The sequence below is a fragment of the Spinacia oleracea genome, chromosome 3 (assembly GCF_020520425.1).
Source record: "Spinacia oleracea cultivar Varoflay chromosome 3, BTI_SOV_V1, whole genome shotgun sequence".
NCBI lineage: Eukaryota > Viridiplantae > Streptophyta > Magnoliopsida > Caryophyllales > Amaranthaceae > Spinacia > Spinacia oleracea.
Genome location: NC_079489.1, coordinates 158,704,293 through 158,722,549, shown reverse-complemented (window position 1 = coordinate 158,722,549; position 18,257 = coordinate 158,704,293). Strand labels below are relative to the sequence as shown.

Below are 18,257 nucleotides of genomic sequence, written 5' to 3'. Positions count from 1 at the left end.
GTCGGGGGGATTAGTACAACTCCTGCTCCTGAGCCGTTTATTGTGGAAGATCCGTCAGTGAAGACCTCCCAAGTGCTTTTCGTATCATCCAGTATTTCCTGGTATGAGCACTCGGCCAAGAAGTCTGCCAATGCTTGTGCTTTGATTGCTGTCCTCGGCTGATATTTGATGCCGAACTCTGATAGTTCGAAGGCCCAGGCAGCCAATCTTCCTGACCTCTCTATTTTGTCGAGTACTTTTTCGAGCGGTTGGTCAGTTAGCACTGTGATCTGGTGGGAGTCGAAGTATGGCCTCAGTTTTCGTGCAGCTACCACTACTGCATATGCGACTTTCTCGATGAGTGGGTACCGGGTTTCGGCCCCTGTGAGTGTTCGGCTGGTGAAGTAGATTGGCTGTTGCTTCTTTTCTTCTTCCCGAAGAAGCACTGCGCTGACGGTTCCAGGGCTAACTGCGACATATAGGTACAGGGTTTCCCCCTCCTTTGGTCTGGCCAGTGTCGGCAGTTGAGCTAGGTGGGCTCTGAGTTGCTAAAAAGCTTCTTTTTGCTCCTGTTCCCATATCAGTTCGGGATCCACTTTCCTCGGGACCCCCTTTTTCTTGACTGGTTCTGCTTCTCCTCCGGGGAGGTTCTTTGGTTTCAGTGCTTTGAAGAAGGGGGCTCCCTTGTCCGAGGCTTTTGATATGAACCTTGTTAGTGCGGCTAACCTGCCGGTTAGCCTCTGCACATCTCTCTTGGTCTTCGGCTCGGGTAAATCCAATGCCGCTTGGACTTTGTCCGGGTTCGCATCAATTCCTCTTTCGCTCACCATGAATCCGAGGAATTTCCCTGACTTCACCCCGAAGACGCATTTTTTTGGGTTCAGCTTCATGCTGTATTTCCTCAGATTTCCGAAGGTCTCTGCCAAGTCTTTGACGTGGTCTTCCTCCTTGATGCTTTTTACGATGGAGTCATCCACATAGACCTCCACATTCCTCCCTTTCTGGTCGGCGAAGACGTGATCAACTAGCCTTTGGTAGGTGGCTCCGGCATTTTTCAAGCCGAAAGGCATCATTTTGTAGTTGAACACTCCTGCGCTTGTGATGAACGCTGTCTTTGCTCTGTCATCGGGGTGCATGAATACTTGGTGGTAGCCTGAAAAGGCATCCATGAAGCTGAGCAGTGCATGGCCGCTGGTGGAGTCAACCAATTGATCTATCCTTGGCAGGGGATAGCAGTCTTTGGGGCAGGCTCGGTTCAGGTCTGTGAAATCCACGCACATTCGCCAGGAGCCGTTCGCTTTTTTGACCATCACCACGTTGGCCAGCCATTTCGGATACATGCATGGTTCAATGAATCCGGCCTCCTGCAACTTTTTCACCTCCTCGGCGATGGCTTTGTTTTTCTCCGAGGAGTAGTTCCTCTTTTTTTGCTTGACTGGCCGAGCTTCAGCGTTGACGTCCAGCTTGTGACAAATCAGCTTCGGATTTATCCCTGGCATATCTGCTGCTGACCATGCAAAGATGTCTTTATGATCCCTGAGTAATCGGATCAAATCGATTCGGAGCCCCGAGCTTAGGCCCTTGCCTATTCGGACGCTCCTGTCTGAATCCTCTTCGAGGAAGATATCCTCCATTTCTTGATCTGGTTCGGGAGATAGGGTTTCGGGGCGGGCATCAACTTCTGCGGGAGACAAGCTGCTCGTGCTTGCTCTTCTCCTTTTTGCCTCGCTTTCCTCTCCCGTAGCTCCCTTTTCTTCTTCGGGGCCGTCCCCTAGTTTGGGCTTTCGGACAGCAGTGTGGCAGGTTCTTCTCGCCACTTCTTGATCACCTCTGATTCGTTCGGCGAATCCTGCATCCGAGACGTATATCATCAGCTGGTGGTATGTGGAGGGGACTGCTTGCATCTTGTGAATCATGGTTCTCCCCATGATTACGTTGTATACGGAGTCGCAGTCCATCACCAAAAATTCGTCCCGAAGGGTTTTTGCTGCCTGGCCTTCACCCACTGTGACTGGCAGGGTGATCTTTCCTCGAGGGATAGCTGCGGATCCGTTGAATCCGATCAGAGGATAACTGACTTTCGTCAGTGCTTCCTCTGGCTCTTCGAGGATCAGCTGCTCGAAGCAGTTTCTGAAGATGATATTGACGGCACTTCCTCCGTCGACTAACACTCGATGTACGTTGTGGTTATTGAGGTCCATGGAAATGACCAGAGGATCGTCATGTTTGTACTGGACTCCGAAGCAATCATCAGCAGTGAAGGTCATGTTCGGGGGGTGTGGCTGGTTATCTCCCACCGCGCTGAAGTTGACCCGATGGGAGAGGGCTCTTAGGTGTTTTTTGCTGGCCTGGCCAGACTTCTGTCCCCCGAACACCACTAGGATGTCGTTCTTCTTGTGCCCTGTTGCTTCGTAGACCCTTTTCTGGGGTTGCTCGTGTTGTTTGCCGCTTGCGGCCTTTTCTTTTTCCTCCCTTCGGTCTAACAAGTACTGTTTCAGGTAGCCTCGGCGAACGAGGTCCTCAATGTTGTCTTTCAACGAGTTGCATTCTTCGGTGTGGTGACCGAAGTCATCATGAAACTCGCACCATTTGTTCTTGTTTCTCCGAGCTGGGTTGGACTTGAGCTTCCCAGGTAGTTTCCACTTTTCGTCATTTCTGTTGAGGCTGAATATCTCTTTTCGGGGCAGAGCTAGTGGAGTGTAGTTGGTGTACTTGGGTTGAAGTTCACCCCTTCTCCCGTCTTTCTTCGGGCTCATCTCTCTAGCTCCTACTTTCTCTTTCCCCTTCCTTGAGCTGCCCTCGGGCTTGCTCTGGGTATTCTTTGTGTCTCTCGGATCCGACGATCCTTTCAGTCTTGCAGCGGCCTTGTTGAACTCTTCGGTTCTGATGAACGCATCAGCCATTTGGAGCACGTCAGCTATTCTGGAGGGGTTCTTCATTGAGAGTTCGTCACGGAACTTCCCTTCCTGGAGCGCGTGCTTCAAGGCGAAGATGGCCACGTCTGGCTGCAAGTTTGGTATGTTTGTTGATTCCTTCATGAATCTGGCCATGAATTCTCTCAGACTTTCGTCTCTTTCTTGTTGGATTGAGGTCAGTTCTGCTGTGGTTCGCTCGGGGCGATTGTTGCTCACGAACTGTGTGCAGAATCTCTTTTTCAGCTTTTTCCAGCTCTTGATCGATCCCTTCGGCAGCGATCTAAACCACTCTCCCGCCACTCCGGTTAGCGTGGTTGGGAAATATTTACACCAACATGCTTCGGAGTAGGGACTCAAGAACATTTGCTGCTCGTAGGAGATGACATGATCCCTCGGATCTGTGATTCCGCTGTAGGTCAGGTGCGCTGGCAGTCTTACCTTCGGTATTTCTTCCATGATCAGCTCGTCCGAGAAAGGGGATGACGTGGGAGTCATGATTCTTTTCCCGAGTCTAGCCCTGATGCCTTCGTTTGCCGAGGTTCTGTGATTAGAACGTTCGGGCGTACGATGGGGGCTAGGGGTTCGATCATGCCTCCTGTCTCTTCTTCTCTCTCGGCTACTGACCTCGGGTCGTTCGCCAGATCTGCTTGGCTCGCCCACCCCGAGTCTCGTATGGATCGAGGGTCTTAACCTTGAGTGGACCGAGGGCCTCAACCTGCTGAGCACCGAGCTTCGGACCCGAGTGTTACGAGTAGTCGATTCGCTTTGGAGAGCTGTTGGAGTAGGCGATGGTCTCGCAAACCAATCTGGTTGCTGTTGTGCCCTTTTTTGGGTGTCCCACGTGCTTTCCATCCACCTCGACGTCAAGTGTGTACCTGTCAAGGGAAGGAGTTCTCGTTCGGGTCTGGACACTTCCGCACTGGGTGGCTCGTTCAGCCTTCGCCTGGTCCTCCTCTCTTCTCTGCGGTCATTTGCCAGTCCTTGCTGCTTCTCATTGAAGAGGAAGTTTTGCATGATGGTCATGGCCGCAGTGAGCTCTTCTCTAGTTGGAATCGGAGGTCCTGCATTTGTGGCGGTCGTAGCTCTGCTTGGCTGTGACCTCGCCATCGATTGAGGGTGCTCCTCTTGGTCAGATTCTGAATCTGACCGCACCATCATATCGTCGTCATTGTTGTTAACAACATCATTCACCATTTTCGCGGAAAGAGGTGATTGATGTCTTTCAAAGGCTTTGAAGTGTTCGTCCCCACAGACGGCGCCAAATTGTTCCGGTGTTGTAAAGATGGAAACAATGGGCTTCGAAGGAAGGCCCTTTTGTATGTGTTGAAGATCTTGCTTGTTTGAATGAGTAGAGTCCGAATTCACCTGCACAAGAGCAAAGTCACTAGCCTCGGGGGTGTTTCCGAGGAAAGCCCCTCCGATGCCTAAGTAAGAACGATGCTCGGATTCTAGAGAGAAGTTCTCTAGAAGAGTAGTCTTAAGGCGATAAATTGGACGTACCTTGAGGTGTGAGCCTTGGCGGCCTATTTATAGTGTTTGCATAATAAATGCCCATAGGTCATTTATTGCTATTGGGCCTTGGGCCTTAATGGATGGCTGAATAGCCATTGGTAGGTTTGATGCTGTTGTTTAGAGCCATTGGGCTTTGGACTTAGTGGCCCAATTGAGAGTCAATTGGGAGCCCAAACAGTTACGAACATAGGCAATGCAAATTGTCACCATTGGAATGGTATGTTGGTACTTGAACGTCAAATAAATGTCAAGACATTATTCTTGAGGGGTCAGTACTACCATGATTGGGTACCACTTTATGTAATAATGTTCGTCCTCTACCTCTTTTAGCCCACCAAACATCTTTGTATAATTAACTTCGTTGATTGTGTGGAACTTAATTTACATCATCAATCAAACCAATTAATATTGTTAGCTAGGAGTAATTGACCACGATTTGATAAACGTACTGAGTATATGAGAGATAAGGGGATCCAATCCTAACTCATAGGAAAACCTAGAGCTGACAGTCTTTGACATGACACATCAATACAATCGAAACTGACACGACATGAACACGAAATTACCGAGAGAAATTATAAATCGACCGGACAACACAACCCATTTAGATTAATCATGCAAAGATCCTACTTTTTGCATAGGTTTGGTTAAAAAAACACAGGTTTGATTAATTTTACGAGCAACAATCAACGTGGAACCAAACACGAACTCGACCTGACACAACATGTTTGTCATCTCTAAGAAAACCTTAATATTTGAGTGTTTTATTTATATATAAGAAGTAGACTTGATAAAAAAGCGGACCGGGCCGCGACAATAAAAATCTACCCATTATGTCGGGCCGGGCCAAGATTCAGGCCAATTTTTTGTGCCAAAAACCCGCTATTTTGGGCAAAAAATAGCGGGTTTTTGGGGTCATTTTCGGGCCGGACCAAATTTATAATAAAATTGTTGTTTTACGTTACCCAAAACACGTAATTTTTTAAAAAAGTCCGGGCAGAACCGGACCCAAAAATCGGCCCGAAATATTTTGCCCAAAACCCGACATTTTTCGGGCCGGGCCAATGTTGATCAGCTCTAATAAGAAGCTATCACCAAGGATGTCAAGATCGTAGATGTACTTTGGATCAGTGAGAATGTATGATCCCATTGGTAAAATCGGACTGTAAGATCATGAAATGCTAGAAAGTAATGAAAATGTTACTATAAATGCTCCCACATCATTCGAGCACGTACAAAGAATGTAAAATACAGAAGTAGTTCGCTCACATAATATTTACTTTCACAATAAAGTTTTGCCTTTTGGGATTTTTGGAGTTAGGTTGACGTTTTTTTGCCCAATGAAAATATTATGGAGTACTACCGTCGTTTCATAAAGATTTTTATAGTTGCTATTTGCTCAAATATCAAGACACAAGAAGAAAAGTTAATTGTGTATAATAAAATATGAATAAAATAAGAGAAATGTGTAAAAATGTGGGTGAATGTAAGAAATATTCCGTAAGTGAATAAAGTAAGATAAAGTGAGTGAAAAATTGTAAATATTGTGGGGTAAAAAGGATAATATAGTAAATTTTCATGTCAAAAATAGAATAAAGTAAAGTGTAAAGAACTTTATGAAACGGACTAAAACGGAAAAAAAGTAAATATCATTTTGAAACGGAGGTAGTACTTGTTAATCTTAATTGGTAAAAGAAGTAGAATGTCTAGTTTTTATAATTTTTACGTGAATATAATTGGAGATAATTATATTTTAAGTCATGCTTTAAAGACAGCGAGAAGTCAAATGAATCAATCATTTAGGAACGAACGGAGTATGATAAAATATCAAATATTTCATACTAGTGGGAAGATTAGTCATTGTCGCCAGCCTTTCATTGATCAAGCCATGCATGCATAGTTGTATACCTACTTTCTCTGATAGTAACAATCATAATTAATCATTTAGTTTGTGGCTAATAGTCCCTTACGGACTACTATTAGTATAGACTTTGATATAGAAAGGAATTGATTAAATTTGTTGTAGTAGTTACAACTGCATTGATGATGAAGTTTTTAGTTAATGATCAACATGTCCTTGCCCAATAAGCCATATGTTAACTAATGTAGCAAGTATACTTCGCAGAATCCCGTACAAGTCTAACTCGTTATAGGTTAACAGACTAGATACTTTAAAAATTGAGGGAATAGTAAGCAAAATCATCCCTCAAAGTGACCCTAGTGGGGATTGAATCACCAACCTGTTGATTAAGAGTTACAGACCTTTCCATCATCGAAAATAGTTACCCTTCAACTCGAAGTTGGCGTATATTAGTACACATAAAAGAGTTTGGTTTTTTTTTTTTTTTGAAGGTAAGATGAAAGACCCTACTGGGTCGGATCACTACAACCCTGTAAATGGTTGCACAATCGCTCTCAATACGGTCTTGAGAATATGTCTTGCCAAGTTTTTAGCCGTCAATTCACCTGAAGACAACCGGACATGAATCTCATAACGACTCCAAAGGGTAAACTTGATCACTAGCTAAACAAGAGCATCAAACGTCTTAAAGACGCTTCTTTACAAATGATACCGAGTACTCCCTCCGTCTCTCATTATGAATAAAGATGGCTGTGGGCCGGGGACAAGAGAAAGTACCAATACACGGATTGCCTCCCGGTAGCGCTCGTTTAACGTCCTTAGCTTGACGAATCCCCCCATATTCATGGGGGGTCAAATGCAACCAACTTAGGATCATCACAAGTCAAAAGCTCCTTTTTGCCCCCTTTAGGCGCAAATAACTTACCTAAGCCACCACTCATAGAGGTGAGATCAAACCAAATCCCCTTAAGCTTATGTTTGCCCCTCTTGGGCTTCATGTCCGGAGAATGCTTACCATTGGGAGCCGAAATTTCTGCTCCAACATCATCTAGACCCATCCCGAAGATCTCGGGGATGGTTATCACATAATCAAATGAATCACCCAACACCGAGGGGTTCACAAATACCTTCTTCTCCTTGATGTTGTTCTTAGCAAGTTTAAAATCAAACTTAGAAACACAAGAGTCATTAGAAATATTAGCATAACAATGCTCAACGCAAGCAATAGTGTCTAACTTCATGCAACTCTTAATCTTGGAACAACATCCATCATCATTAGAAAGATTGAAGCTAGCCTTGGCATCTCCCGCCTTTAAGGTGATAAGACCACCTTGAACATCAATGAGAGCACCCGATGTGGCCTAGAATGGCCTCCATAAGATAATAGGGGTATGGGTGTCCTCATCAATGTCCAAGACAATAAAGTCAACAAGAAAAGTTAACTTCCCTATCACAAGGGGAACATCATCAACCCTACCCAAAGGGAACATAACTGAGCGATCGGCTAGTTGTAAAGACATAGCGGTAGGGGTGAGATCACCAAGACTAAGCTTCTCATAGATTTTGTATGGCAAAATACTCACGCTTGCCCCCAAATCGCAACATATTTCCCAAAACTTGCCATTCCAACCAACAACAATCATTCTTCATCATTGCATAATCATTCAAAAAACCATGAAGCACAATAACACAAAGCTTCACTATCACTTCTAAGGGTGAAAATAAAACAAAGGCTAATAGGCTTGTAATGAGCTTATAAGAAATGAAGGGGCAAGGCTCAAATGGCTAGCAAGGGGGTAAGTGCAAACAAAAATATCAATGAAAAATAAAAATAAAGATGTCCTAATCTAAAAAGAAAAATAGTCACCGAAAGAAATGCCTCCATCGTCCCTTAAAGTAGTTCGGTCGCGGTCTCGGAAAGGAAAAAGTCAAATTTGGGATATAAGAAAGTCAAGCCAAGGATCCATGCCACTCAATTTATGTATACTTGTGTTTGGGCTAAAATGAACATGATCCTCACAAATGGGAGCAAATACTACTCTCTCCAGTTTCAAGTCACTAGAGAGAACGACACCGTCTTACCACAAACCAAGGGTTCAAGACTCATGCTACCCAAAGTTCTAACCGACTTTCTTAACACCTAAATCTTAGACTCGAACCAAGACATTGAAAACCGTGCACACATCTACCAATTAGGAATAAAAGCATTCTAACCTACAAGTTCCATTTTCATTATGCCCAAATCAAGAATAATTCCTAAAAAGCTAGAAAAACTTGCCTTGACAAAAGGAAAGAAAAACAAAGAAAAAGGAAAGAAAAACAAAGAAAAACAAAGAAAAAGGAAAGAAAAGGGAAGAAAAAGGAAGAAAAGAAAATAAGAAAAACAAAAGAAAACAAAAGAAAACAAAAAGAAACTAAAATCAAAGAAACTAAGCACTAAAGTATATACATGAGCACACAAATGCATGAAATCATAGGCATGAACATCACAATGGCAACCACACAATAAAATCTCCCCCCAAGCTTGAATTAGGCCATGTCCTCAAGGTCTAAAACAAAACAAGGAGGGGCACAGCTACCCATCCAACTAATGCCCCACAAGATTAATGCCCGTCCAAAAGAATGTATGTGAGATAGAAATATATTACATGAGATGCCGTGGGAGCAAGTTCCGCAAAGAACCGGAAAATCAAACAAACTCACCAAAAAGTGGCAACGAGCAAGGCAATGGTGGATGACATGAATCCACACCATGAAAACACACAAAAACATGCACAAAACCCGCGGGGTGCCTCCCGGAAGCGCTTGTTTTACGTCATTAGCTTGACGAATCCCCCCAAAACTCATAGGGGGGGGGGACAAGAGAAAGTACCAATACACGGGTTGCCTCCCGGTAGCGCTCGTTTAACGTCATTAGCTTGACGAATACCCCCATATTCATGGGGGTCAAATGCAACCAACTTAGGATCATCACAAGTCAAAAAGATCCTTTTTGCCCCTTTGGGCGCAAACAACTTACCTAAGCCACCACTCAGAGAGGTGGGATCAAACCAAATCCCCTTAAGCTTATGTTTGCCCCTCTTGTGCTTCATGTTCGGAGAATGCTTACCATTGGGAGCCGAAGTTTCTGCTCCAACATCATCTAGACCCAACCCGAAGATCTCGGGGATGGTTATCACATCATCAAAGTAATCACCCAACACCAAGGGGTTCACAAATACCTTCTTCTCCTTGATGTTGTTCTTAGCTAGCTTATCATCAAACTTAGAAACACAAGAGTCGTTAGAAATATTAGCATAACAATGCTTAATGAAAGCAATAGTGTCTAACTTCATGCAACTCTTAATCTTGGAACAACATCCATCATCATTAGAAAGCTTGAAGCTAGCCTTGACATCTCCCGCCTTTAAGGTGATAAGACCACCTTGAACATCAATGAGAGCTCCCACCGTGGCCAAGAATGGCCTCCCTAAGATAATAGGGGTATGGGTGTCCTCATAAATGTCCAAGACAATAAAGTCAACAAGAAAAGTTAACTTCCCTATCACAAGGGGAACATCATCAACCCTACCCAAAGGGAACATAACCGAGCGATCGGCTAGTTGCAAAGACATATGGGTAGGGGTGAGATCACCAAGACTAAGCTTCTCATAGAGTTTGTATGGCAAAATACTCAGGCTTGCCCCCAAATCGCTTTTCAAATTTCAGCTTTTTGATGCTACAAGGAATCGAGAAACTCCCGAGATCCTTGAGCTTTGGGGGAAGCGGGCTTAAGATCAAGGCACTACAATTCTCCGTGAGGTGCACGGTTTTTTTGGGGCCACAAGTTCTTTTGCCACACAAAATGTCTCTCATGAACCGAGAATAATGTGGCATTTGCTTAAGCGTCTCGGTGAAAGACAATGACACATAAAGCTTACTAATAGTGTCTAGAAACTTGGAGAATTGTGTTAGGTTATGATACATATGACATTTACATAAATCATGCGGAAACAACCATTAACCCAGGAAACATATTATTTACACATAATCATTTAGCATAGTTTAGATGCATACTCTTTGTTGCGTGCCTTCCCTAGCTGCGCCCGAACCGAACAAGAACAAGTCTTTTAGGACTCCAAGTGTCGTCCCTCCGTAGAAAGTCCACAGCACGTCCGGATCCGCCTTAAGATTGACCAACTAGAATCGCCCTTAAGGTACTCAGAAAATTCGGCACTTTTGGGGCAAGATGGGTGTTTGAATTTTCTCTCAAAAACTCACTTTTGAATACTTTGAAACTTGTATATAAATTATGACCCCTAGGCCTTTATTTATAGAGTTATGGAAAAGGAATCGTAATCCTAGTAGGATGCGAATTAATTGGAATTAGAATTCTACATGAATTCTACTTAATCAATTTATCCAATAGGAATAGACATTTAATCATACATTGACTCTTGCAGATTCAGGAATCTCGCATGAGCTCAAACTCACACACACACGGCAGCCACAAGGGCTGCCCACGCATGCGAGCAGCAGCCCACGCAGCGCGGCCCACGCATGCGCGGCCTTGTGCGCGCTGGGCTGTGGCGTGCGTGCTTGCTGGGCGATGGCCTGGCTTCGTGCTGGGCCTTCGTCCGGCAGGCCTCGTCCGATGCTAATTCGTACGATACGCTTCCGATTAAATTTCCATTTCCGGAATCTATTTCCGATACGAACAATATTTAATATTTCCGATTCCGGAATTAATTTCCGTTTCGAACAAATATTTAATATTTCCGTTTCCGGAATTATTTTCCGATTCCGGTAATATTTCCGATTCTGACAATATTTCCGTTTCCGGCAATATTTCCGATTCTGGTAATATTTCCATTTCCAACAATATTTTCCGATACGTACCATGTTTCCGTTTCCGGCAACATCTACGACTTGGATAATATTCATATTTCCGATACGATCCATATTTCCGTTTCCGGAGTATTCATTTCTTGCCTGTGACGATCTTAGCTCCCACTGAAACCAAGATCCGTCGGTTCCGAATATTCATAGATGGAGTATTTAATGCCATTAAATACTTGATCCGTTTACGTACTATTTGTGTGACCCTACGGGTTCAGTCAAGAGTAAGCTGTGGATTAATATCATTAATTCCACTTGAACTGAAGCGGCCTCTAGCTAGGCATTCAGCTCACTTGATCTCACTGAATTATTAACTTGTTAATTAATACTGAACCGCATTTATTAGACTTAACATAGAATGCATACTTGGACCAAGGGCATTATTTCCTTCAGTCTCCCACTTGTCCTTAGGGACAAGTGTGCATTTCCTAATTCCTTTGTCGCTCGATGCTTGCTCTTGAACATAAGGTAAGAGTTGTCATCCTTATTATGTCCAGAGGTGTTCCTCGGTTTCAGAGTTCAACTGATCAAATAAACAGATAATCATAGCCTATGATTCATCCGAGCACGGCCATGCATTTCACAGTTTCTAGCTCTCCGAGTGGCCTTGTACAACTTTTAAGCATCTCTTCCCGATTTATGGGAGGACAATCCCAATCTTGCGATCTTGAGATTAGACTTCGTTTGATAGGTGATTACCTGAGCGTTGCCTTTATAGCCTCCTTTTACGGTGCGACGGTTGGTCAACGTCAAAGCAACCAGTTCTCAAACAAGTAATCTCAAATCACTCAGGTATTGAGGATTTAGTGTCTAATAATTTAATGAAATTTACTTATGACAGACTTTCATCTCTTACAGTAAAGTTTCATAGGTCTTGTCCGATACTAGTCTTCCCAAAGTAAGTATCTATGCAAATGATTATGACATTGCCATGTCCACATAGTTCAAGAAACAGAACTACTAGTCATCTTGCATTCTAATCGTCTAACGTTTTCTATGCGTCCAATTTTATAGAAAACTCCGATTAGGGACCATTTTCAACCTTTGACATTCAAGTTCACTTGATAGACATTTCTTAGTCACAGGACTGGTCCTGACAGTCTATCTTGAATATATCGTCAAGTTGAAGGGACTCATCATTTAATAAACCACAAATTAAATGGAAAAATGAATTCCTTTCATTTATTGTGAATGATTAACCAATAATGTTTTACAAAGATTTAAACTCTAAAACTTTAAAACATTAAACAGAGACATCAAAGCCATTCTCCAATATGCTTGATTCCCATAGCTGCAGTGTGCGAGTTGTGCTTCGCTTGCGGCAGAGGTTTAGTTAATGGATCTGATATGTTGTCATCAGTTCCAATTTTGCTTATCTCGACTTCTTTTCTTTCAACGAACTCTCGTAGAAGGTGAAATCTACGAAGTACATGCTTGACTCTCTGGTGGTGTTTAGGCTCTTTTGCCTGTGCAATAGCTCCGTTATTATCACAATACAGGGCTATTGGTCCTTTAATGGAGGGGACTACACCAAGTTCTCCTATGAACTTCCTTAGCCATATAGCTTCCTTTGCTGCTTCATGTGCAGCAATGTACTCCGCTTCAGTTGTAGAATCCGCAATGGTGCTTTGCTTAGCACTTTTCCAGCTTACTGCTCCTCCGTTGAGGCAGAAGACAAACCCAGACTGTGATCTGAAATCATCTTTGTCGGTTTGGAAACTTGCGTCCGTATAGCCTTTAACAATTAATTCATCATCTCCACCATAGACCAGGAAGTCATCTTTGTGCCTTTTCAGGTACTTCAGAATATTCTTGGCAGCAGTCCAATGCGCCTCTCCTGGGTCTGACTGGTATCTGCTCGTAGCACTGAGTGCGTACGCAACATCCGGGCGTGTACATATCATAGCATACATTATTGAACCAATCAATGATGCATATGGAATCCCATTCATTCGTCTACGCTCATCAAGTGTTTTTGGGCACTGAGTCTTGCTTAGAGTCATTCCATGAGACATGGGTAGGTAGCCTCGCTTGGAGTCCGCCATCTTGAACCTATCAAGCACCTTATTGATATAAGTGCTTTGACTTAGTCCAATCATCTTTTTAGATCTATCTCTGTAAATCTTGATGCCCAATATGTACTGTGCTTCTCCTAGATCCTTCATCGAAAAACATTTCCCAAGCCAAATCTTGACAGAGTTCAACATAGGAATGTCATTTCCGATAAGTAATATGTCGTCGACATATAATACTAGGAAAGCAATTTTGCTCCCACTGACCTTCTTGTATACACAAGATTCGTCCGCGTTCTTGATGAAACCAAAGTCACTGACTGCTTCATCAAAACGTATATTCCAGCTCCTGGATGCCTGCTTCAATCCGTAGATTGACTTCTTTAGCTTGCATACCTTTTTAGCATTCTTTGGATCCTCAAAACCTTCAGGCTGTGTCATAAACACAGTTTCTGTTAAAACGCCGTTTAAGAAAGCAGTTTTGACATCCATCTGCCATATTTCGTAATCGTAATATGCAGCGATTGCTAATATTATTCGAATAGACTTTAGCATTGCAACTGGTGAAAAGGTTTCATCGTAATCCACACCGTGGACTTGCCTGTAACCTTTTGCAACCAATCTAGCTTTGAAAACTTCAAGTTTTCCATCCTTGTCCTTTTTCAGTTTGAAAACCCATTTGCTTCCAATGGCTTGGTAGCCATCTGGCAAATCGACCAAATCCCATACTTGGTTTTCAGACATGGAGTCTAATTCAGATTGCATGGCTTCTTGCCACTGCTTGGAGCTAGGGCTCGTCATAGCTTGCTTGTAAGTCGCAGGTTCATCACTTTCAAGTAATAGAACGTCATAGCTCTCGTTCGTCAAAATACCTAAGTACCTTTCCGGTTGAGATCTATATCTTTGCGATCTACGCGGGGTAACATCTCTAGATTGACCATGATTCTCACCAGATTCTTCTAAAGATCTCTGAGTTTCATCCTGAATGTCATCTTGAGCATTCTCTAGAGTTTGTTGTTCGACTCGAATTTCTTCGAGGTCTACTTTTCTCCCACTTGTCATTTTGGAAATGTGATCTTTCTCCAAAAAGACACCATCTCGAGCAACAAACACTTTGTTCTCAGATGTATTGTAGAAGTAATACCCCTTTGTTTCCTTTGGATAGCCCACAAGGATACATTTGTCAGATTTTGGATGAAGTTTGTCTGAAATTAATCGTTTGACGTATACTTCACATCCCCAAATCTTAAGAAAAGACACATTTGGAGGCTTTCCAAACCATAATTCGTATGGAGTCTTTTCGACAGCTTTAGACGGAGCTCTATTTATAGTGAGTGCAGCTGTATTTAGTGCATGTCCCCAAAATTCTAATGGAAGTTCGGCCTGACCCATCATTGACCTGACCATGTCTAGCAAGGTTCTGTTCCTCCGTTCTGACACACCGTTCCATTGTGGTGTTCCAGGAGGAGTCAATTCTGATAGAATTCCACATTCTTTCAGATGGTCATCAAATTCATAGCTCAGATATTCACCGCCTCTATCAGACCGCAGTGCCTTGATCTTCTTGCCTAATTGATTCTCTACTTCACTCTGAAATTCCTTGAATTTGTCAAAGGATTCAGACTTATGCTTCATTAGGTAGACATAACCATACCTACTGAAGTCATCAGTGAAAGTGATAAAGTAGCTGAAACCACCTCTAGCATTTGTACTCATTGGTCCACATACATCTGTATGGATTAAACCCAATAGTTCATTTGCTCTTTCTCCAACTTTAGAGAAAGGTTGCTTTGTCATTTTGCCAAGTAAACATGATTCGCATTTACCATAATCCTCTAAGTCAAATGGTTCTAGAATTCCTTCCCTTTGAAGTCTTTCTAAGCGTTTCAAGTTTATATGGCCTAATCGACAATGCCACAGATAGGTGAGATCTGAATCATCCTTTTTGGCCTTTTTGGTATTTATGTTATATACTTGTTTGTCGTGATCTAATAAATAAAGTCCATTGACTAATCTAGCAGATCCATAAAACATCTCTTTAGAATAAAACGAACAACTATTGTCTTTTATTATAAAGGAAAATCCCTTAGCATCTAAGCAAGAAACTGAAATGATGTTTTTAGTAAGACTTGGAACATGGAAACATTCTTCCAGTTCCAAAACTAGCCCGGAGGGCAACGACAAATAGTAAGTTCCTACAGCTAATGCAGCAATCCGTGCTCCATTTCCCACTCGTAGGTCGACTTCACCCTTGCTTAACTTTCTACTTCTTCTTAGTCCCTGTGGATTGGAACATAAGTGTGAGCCACAACCTGTATCTAATACCCAAGAAGTTGAATTAGCAAGTATACAGTCTATAACGAAAATACCTGAAGATGGAACGACTGTTCCGTTCTTCTGATCTTCCTTTAGCTTCAAGCAATCTCTCTTCCAATGCCCCTTCTTCTTGCAGTAGAAGCATTCGGATTCAGAAGTGGGTTGACTGACCTTCCTCTTTGCAGATTTGGCGCCAGTTTGCTTAGTTGGGCTGGCCTTGTTGCCACCTTTCTTAGCATTCCTCTTCTTTCCAGATTTCTTGAACTTGCCCCCACGCACCATAAGCACATCCTGCTTATCACTTTTGAGCGTCTTTTCAGCGGTCTTCAGCATACCGTGAAGCTCAGTGAGCGTTTTGTCCAGACTATTCATACTGTAGTTCAGTTTGAACTGATCATACCCGCTATGAAGAGAATGGAGGATGGTGTCTATAGCCATTTCCTGAGAAAATTGCTGATCCAGCCGACTCATATTCTCAATGAGTCCAATCATTTTGAGAACATGTGGACTTACGGGCTCGCCTTTCTTAAGCTTGGTCTCAAGAATTTGCCTATGAGTCTCGAATCTTTCGACTCGAGCCAGATCTTGGAACATGTTCTTCAACTCACTGATGATTGTGAAAGCATCTGAGTTGATGAACGTTTTCTGCAGATCCGCACTCATGGTGGCGAGCATTAGACATTTCACATCCTTGTTGGCATCAATCCAACGATTGAGGGCTGCCTGAGTGATCCCGTCGCCTGGAGCTTCGGGCATCGCCTCATCTAGGACATACTCCTTTTCTTCCTGCATAAGAACTATTTGCAAGTTCCTTTGCCAGTCAAGGAAGTTTTTCCCGTTCAACTTCTCCTTTTCGAGAATTGATCGAATGTTGAATGAATTGTTGTTTGCCATATTAAAAACTACAATTGAAAAGAATAAACAAATAAATAACCATTCACAGTTTCTCTTAATAAATTTAAATTCTAGCATACATGCATAATTCAATGTTTATTAAGCATTTTATTCAAGTTATGTGTTCCGGCAGGTGTGAATAAAATGATTCCAAGATCCTAAAATCATTGAAGAACTAAGCACAGTTTGTCGACTTAATCCTAGAACATCTTAGGTAAGCAAAAGCCTTTTGCTAATAGTCTAGAAACTATTCTTGGTTGATAGGTACGTCTAAGAACTTATTAGGTAAACCTATCGAATTTGCCACGACATAAAAGGACTCCTTACTTATATCGTTGAGTTTCACCAAAACTAACATGTACTCACAATTATTTGTGTACCTTGCCCCTTTAGGACCAATAAGTAACACCTCGCTGAGCGAAAACTATTACTAGATTGATGTAAAGGATATCCAAGCAAGTGTATATTTTGGCATGGCACCTTTTAACTCAATTTTTAAGTTTGGAACTTAAGGCTCTTACTATGTTGGTTAGATTTTAAGTGAACTAAAATCCTTAATCATGCAACATAATCAAGCTTTTGATCTCATGCATTTTAAGACATATTTAAAGCAATAAATAACTTAAAACATGCATAAGATATTTGTGATCTAGTATGGCCCGACTTCATCTTGAAGCTTTGACTTCAAAGTCCGTCTTGAAAATCTCCGTGGGAGGCACCATTTTCTTCAAATAGGATAAGTTATAACTAATTACAACTATTTGATGGTACGCAGACCATATTTGAATTGAAAAATAACTTTGGTGCTTTAGACCAATTACATTCAAATTAATGGTACGCAGACCATATTTTCTATCCTATTTGGGCCATACTAGTCACTTCATAACCTGCAAAACAGTACATATACAATATATACCATTCACCCATTCATTATCATGAATGGCCCACATAGTTGGTTAGTAAAACACATTATGCATCACGTAAACATTTGCAGCAATTAATCAAGGTCACCAATAATCTACCAATTATTCAGTCCTTATTAATTCTAATCGAGTTGTTTTAACCTTAAGGATTTGTAGACCTAATCAAGAGTTTATGACTAAAAAGCGCTCCCACTTAAACCAATAAATTCATATGCTTTACTAATTTTAAACATAAAATTGTATTTCTAGTCTAACCGGAAACATACAAATTTAATTAAAATTTAAAGCTCATATAAATTTATAATTGAATCCAAAATTTAATTTAATTTCAGTCGCATTTAAATTAATTCATGATTTTAATTTTAGTAAAATAATTAGAATAAATGCCATTTATTATAATTATAATATTCAAAATTAAAATCCAAGAAATTAATTCAAATTATTAATTTTAAAATTAATTAAAATTACGTGAACTGAAATTTTCAAATTAAACATTCAAAAACGATCTAATCGAAACGCAAACATCCTACGCGTTGCACGCCCATGGGCTGTACGCACACAGCCATTGCTGGCCATGTGCGCGCAGCCCATGCGCTCGTTGCATAGCTGCTGCTGTCCCATACGCAAGCCTCCGCACAGCGCCCACCGCACGCGAGCTATCGCTCGCAGCGCGCGCGCGTTACCGCGCTCGCTGGTGCGCGAGATCGCTCGCTGGTGCGCGCGAGCCATCGCTCGCTGGGGCGCTGCATCGCTCGCTGGTGCGCGCGAGCCATCGCTCGCTGGCGCGCGAGATCGCTCGCTGCGCGCGCGCGAGCCATCGCTCGCTGGTGCGCGACATCGCTCGCTGGGCGGGCGACGTCGCGCGCTGTGCGCGCGAGTGATGCTGTGCGCAGCGCTCGTGGCACGCGAGCTTGCGCTCGCTGCGCACGAGGTTGCGCGCAGTTGTGCGAGGCAGCGCGCGCTGTGG

At 42.7% G+C, this 18,257-nt stretch overlaps 1 protein-coding gene across 1 annotated transcript in view; it reads right to left on the bottom strand.

Annotated features, from left to right (window-relative positions):
• Window positions 1-6,676, bottom strand: part of LOC110797823 (uncharacterized) — a 29,001-nt gene extending 22,325 nt beyond the window's left edge. The window contains exon 1 of the mRNA XM_056839868.1: window positions 6,647-6,676. Coding sequence (XP_056695846.1) covers window positions 6,647-6,676 — 30 coding nt within the window. The remainder of the gene's footprint in view (window positions 1-6,646) is intronic.
• Between the last annotated feature and the right edge of the window lie 11,581 nt (window positions 6,677-18,257).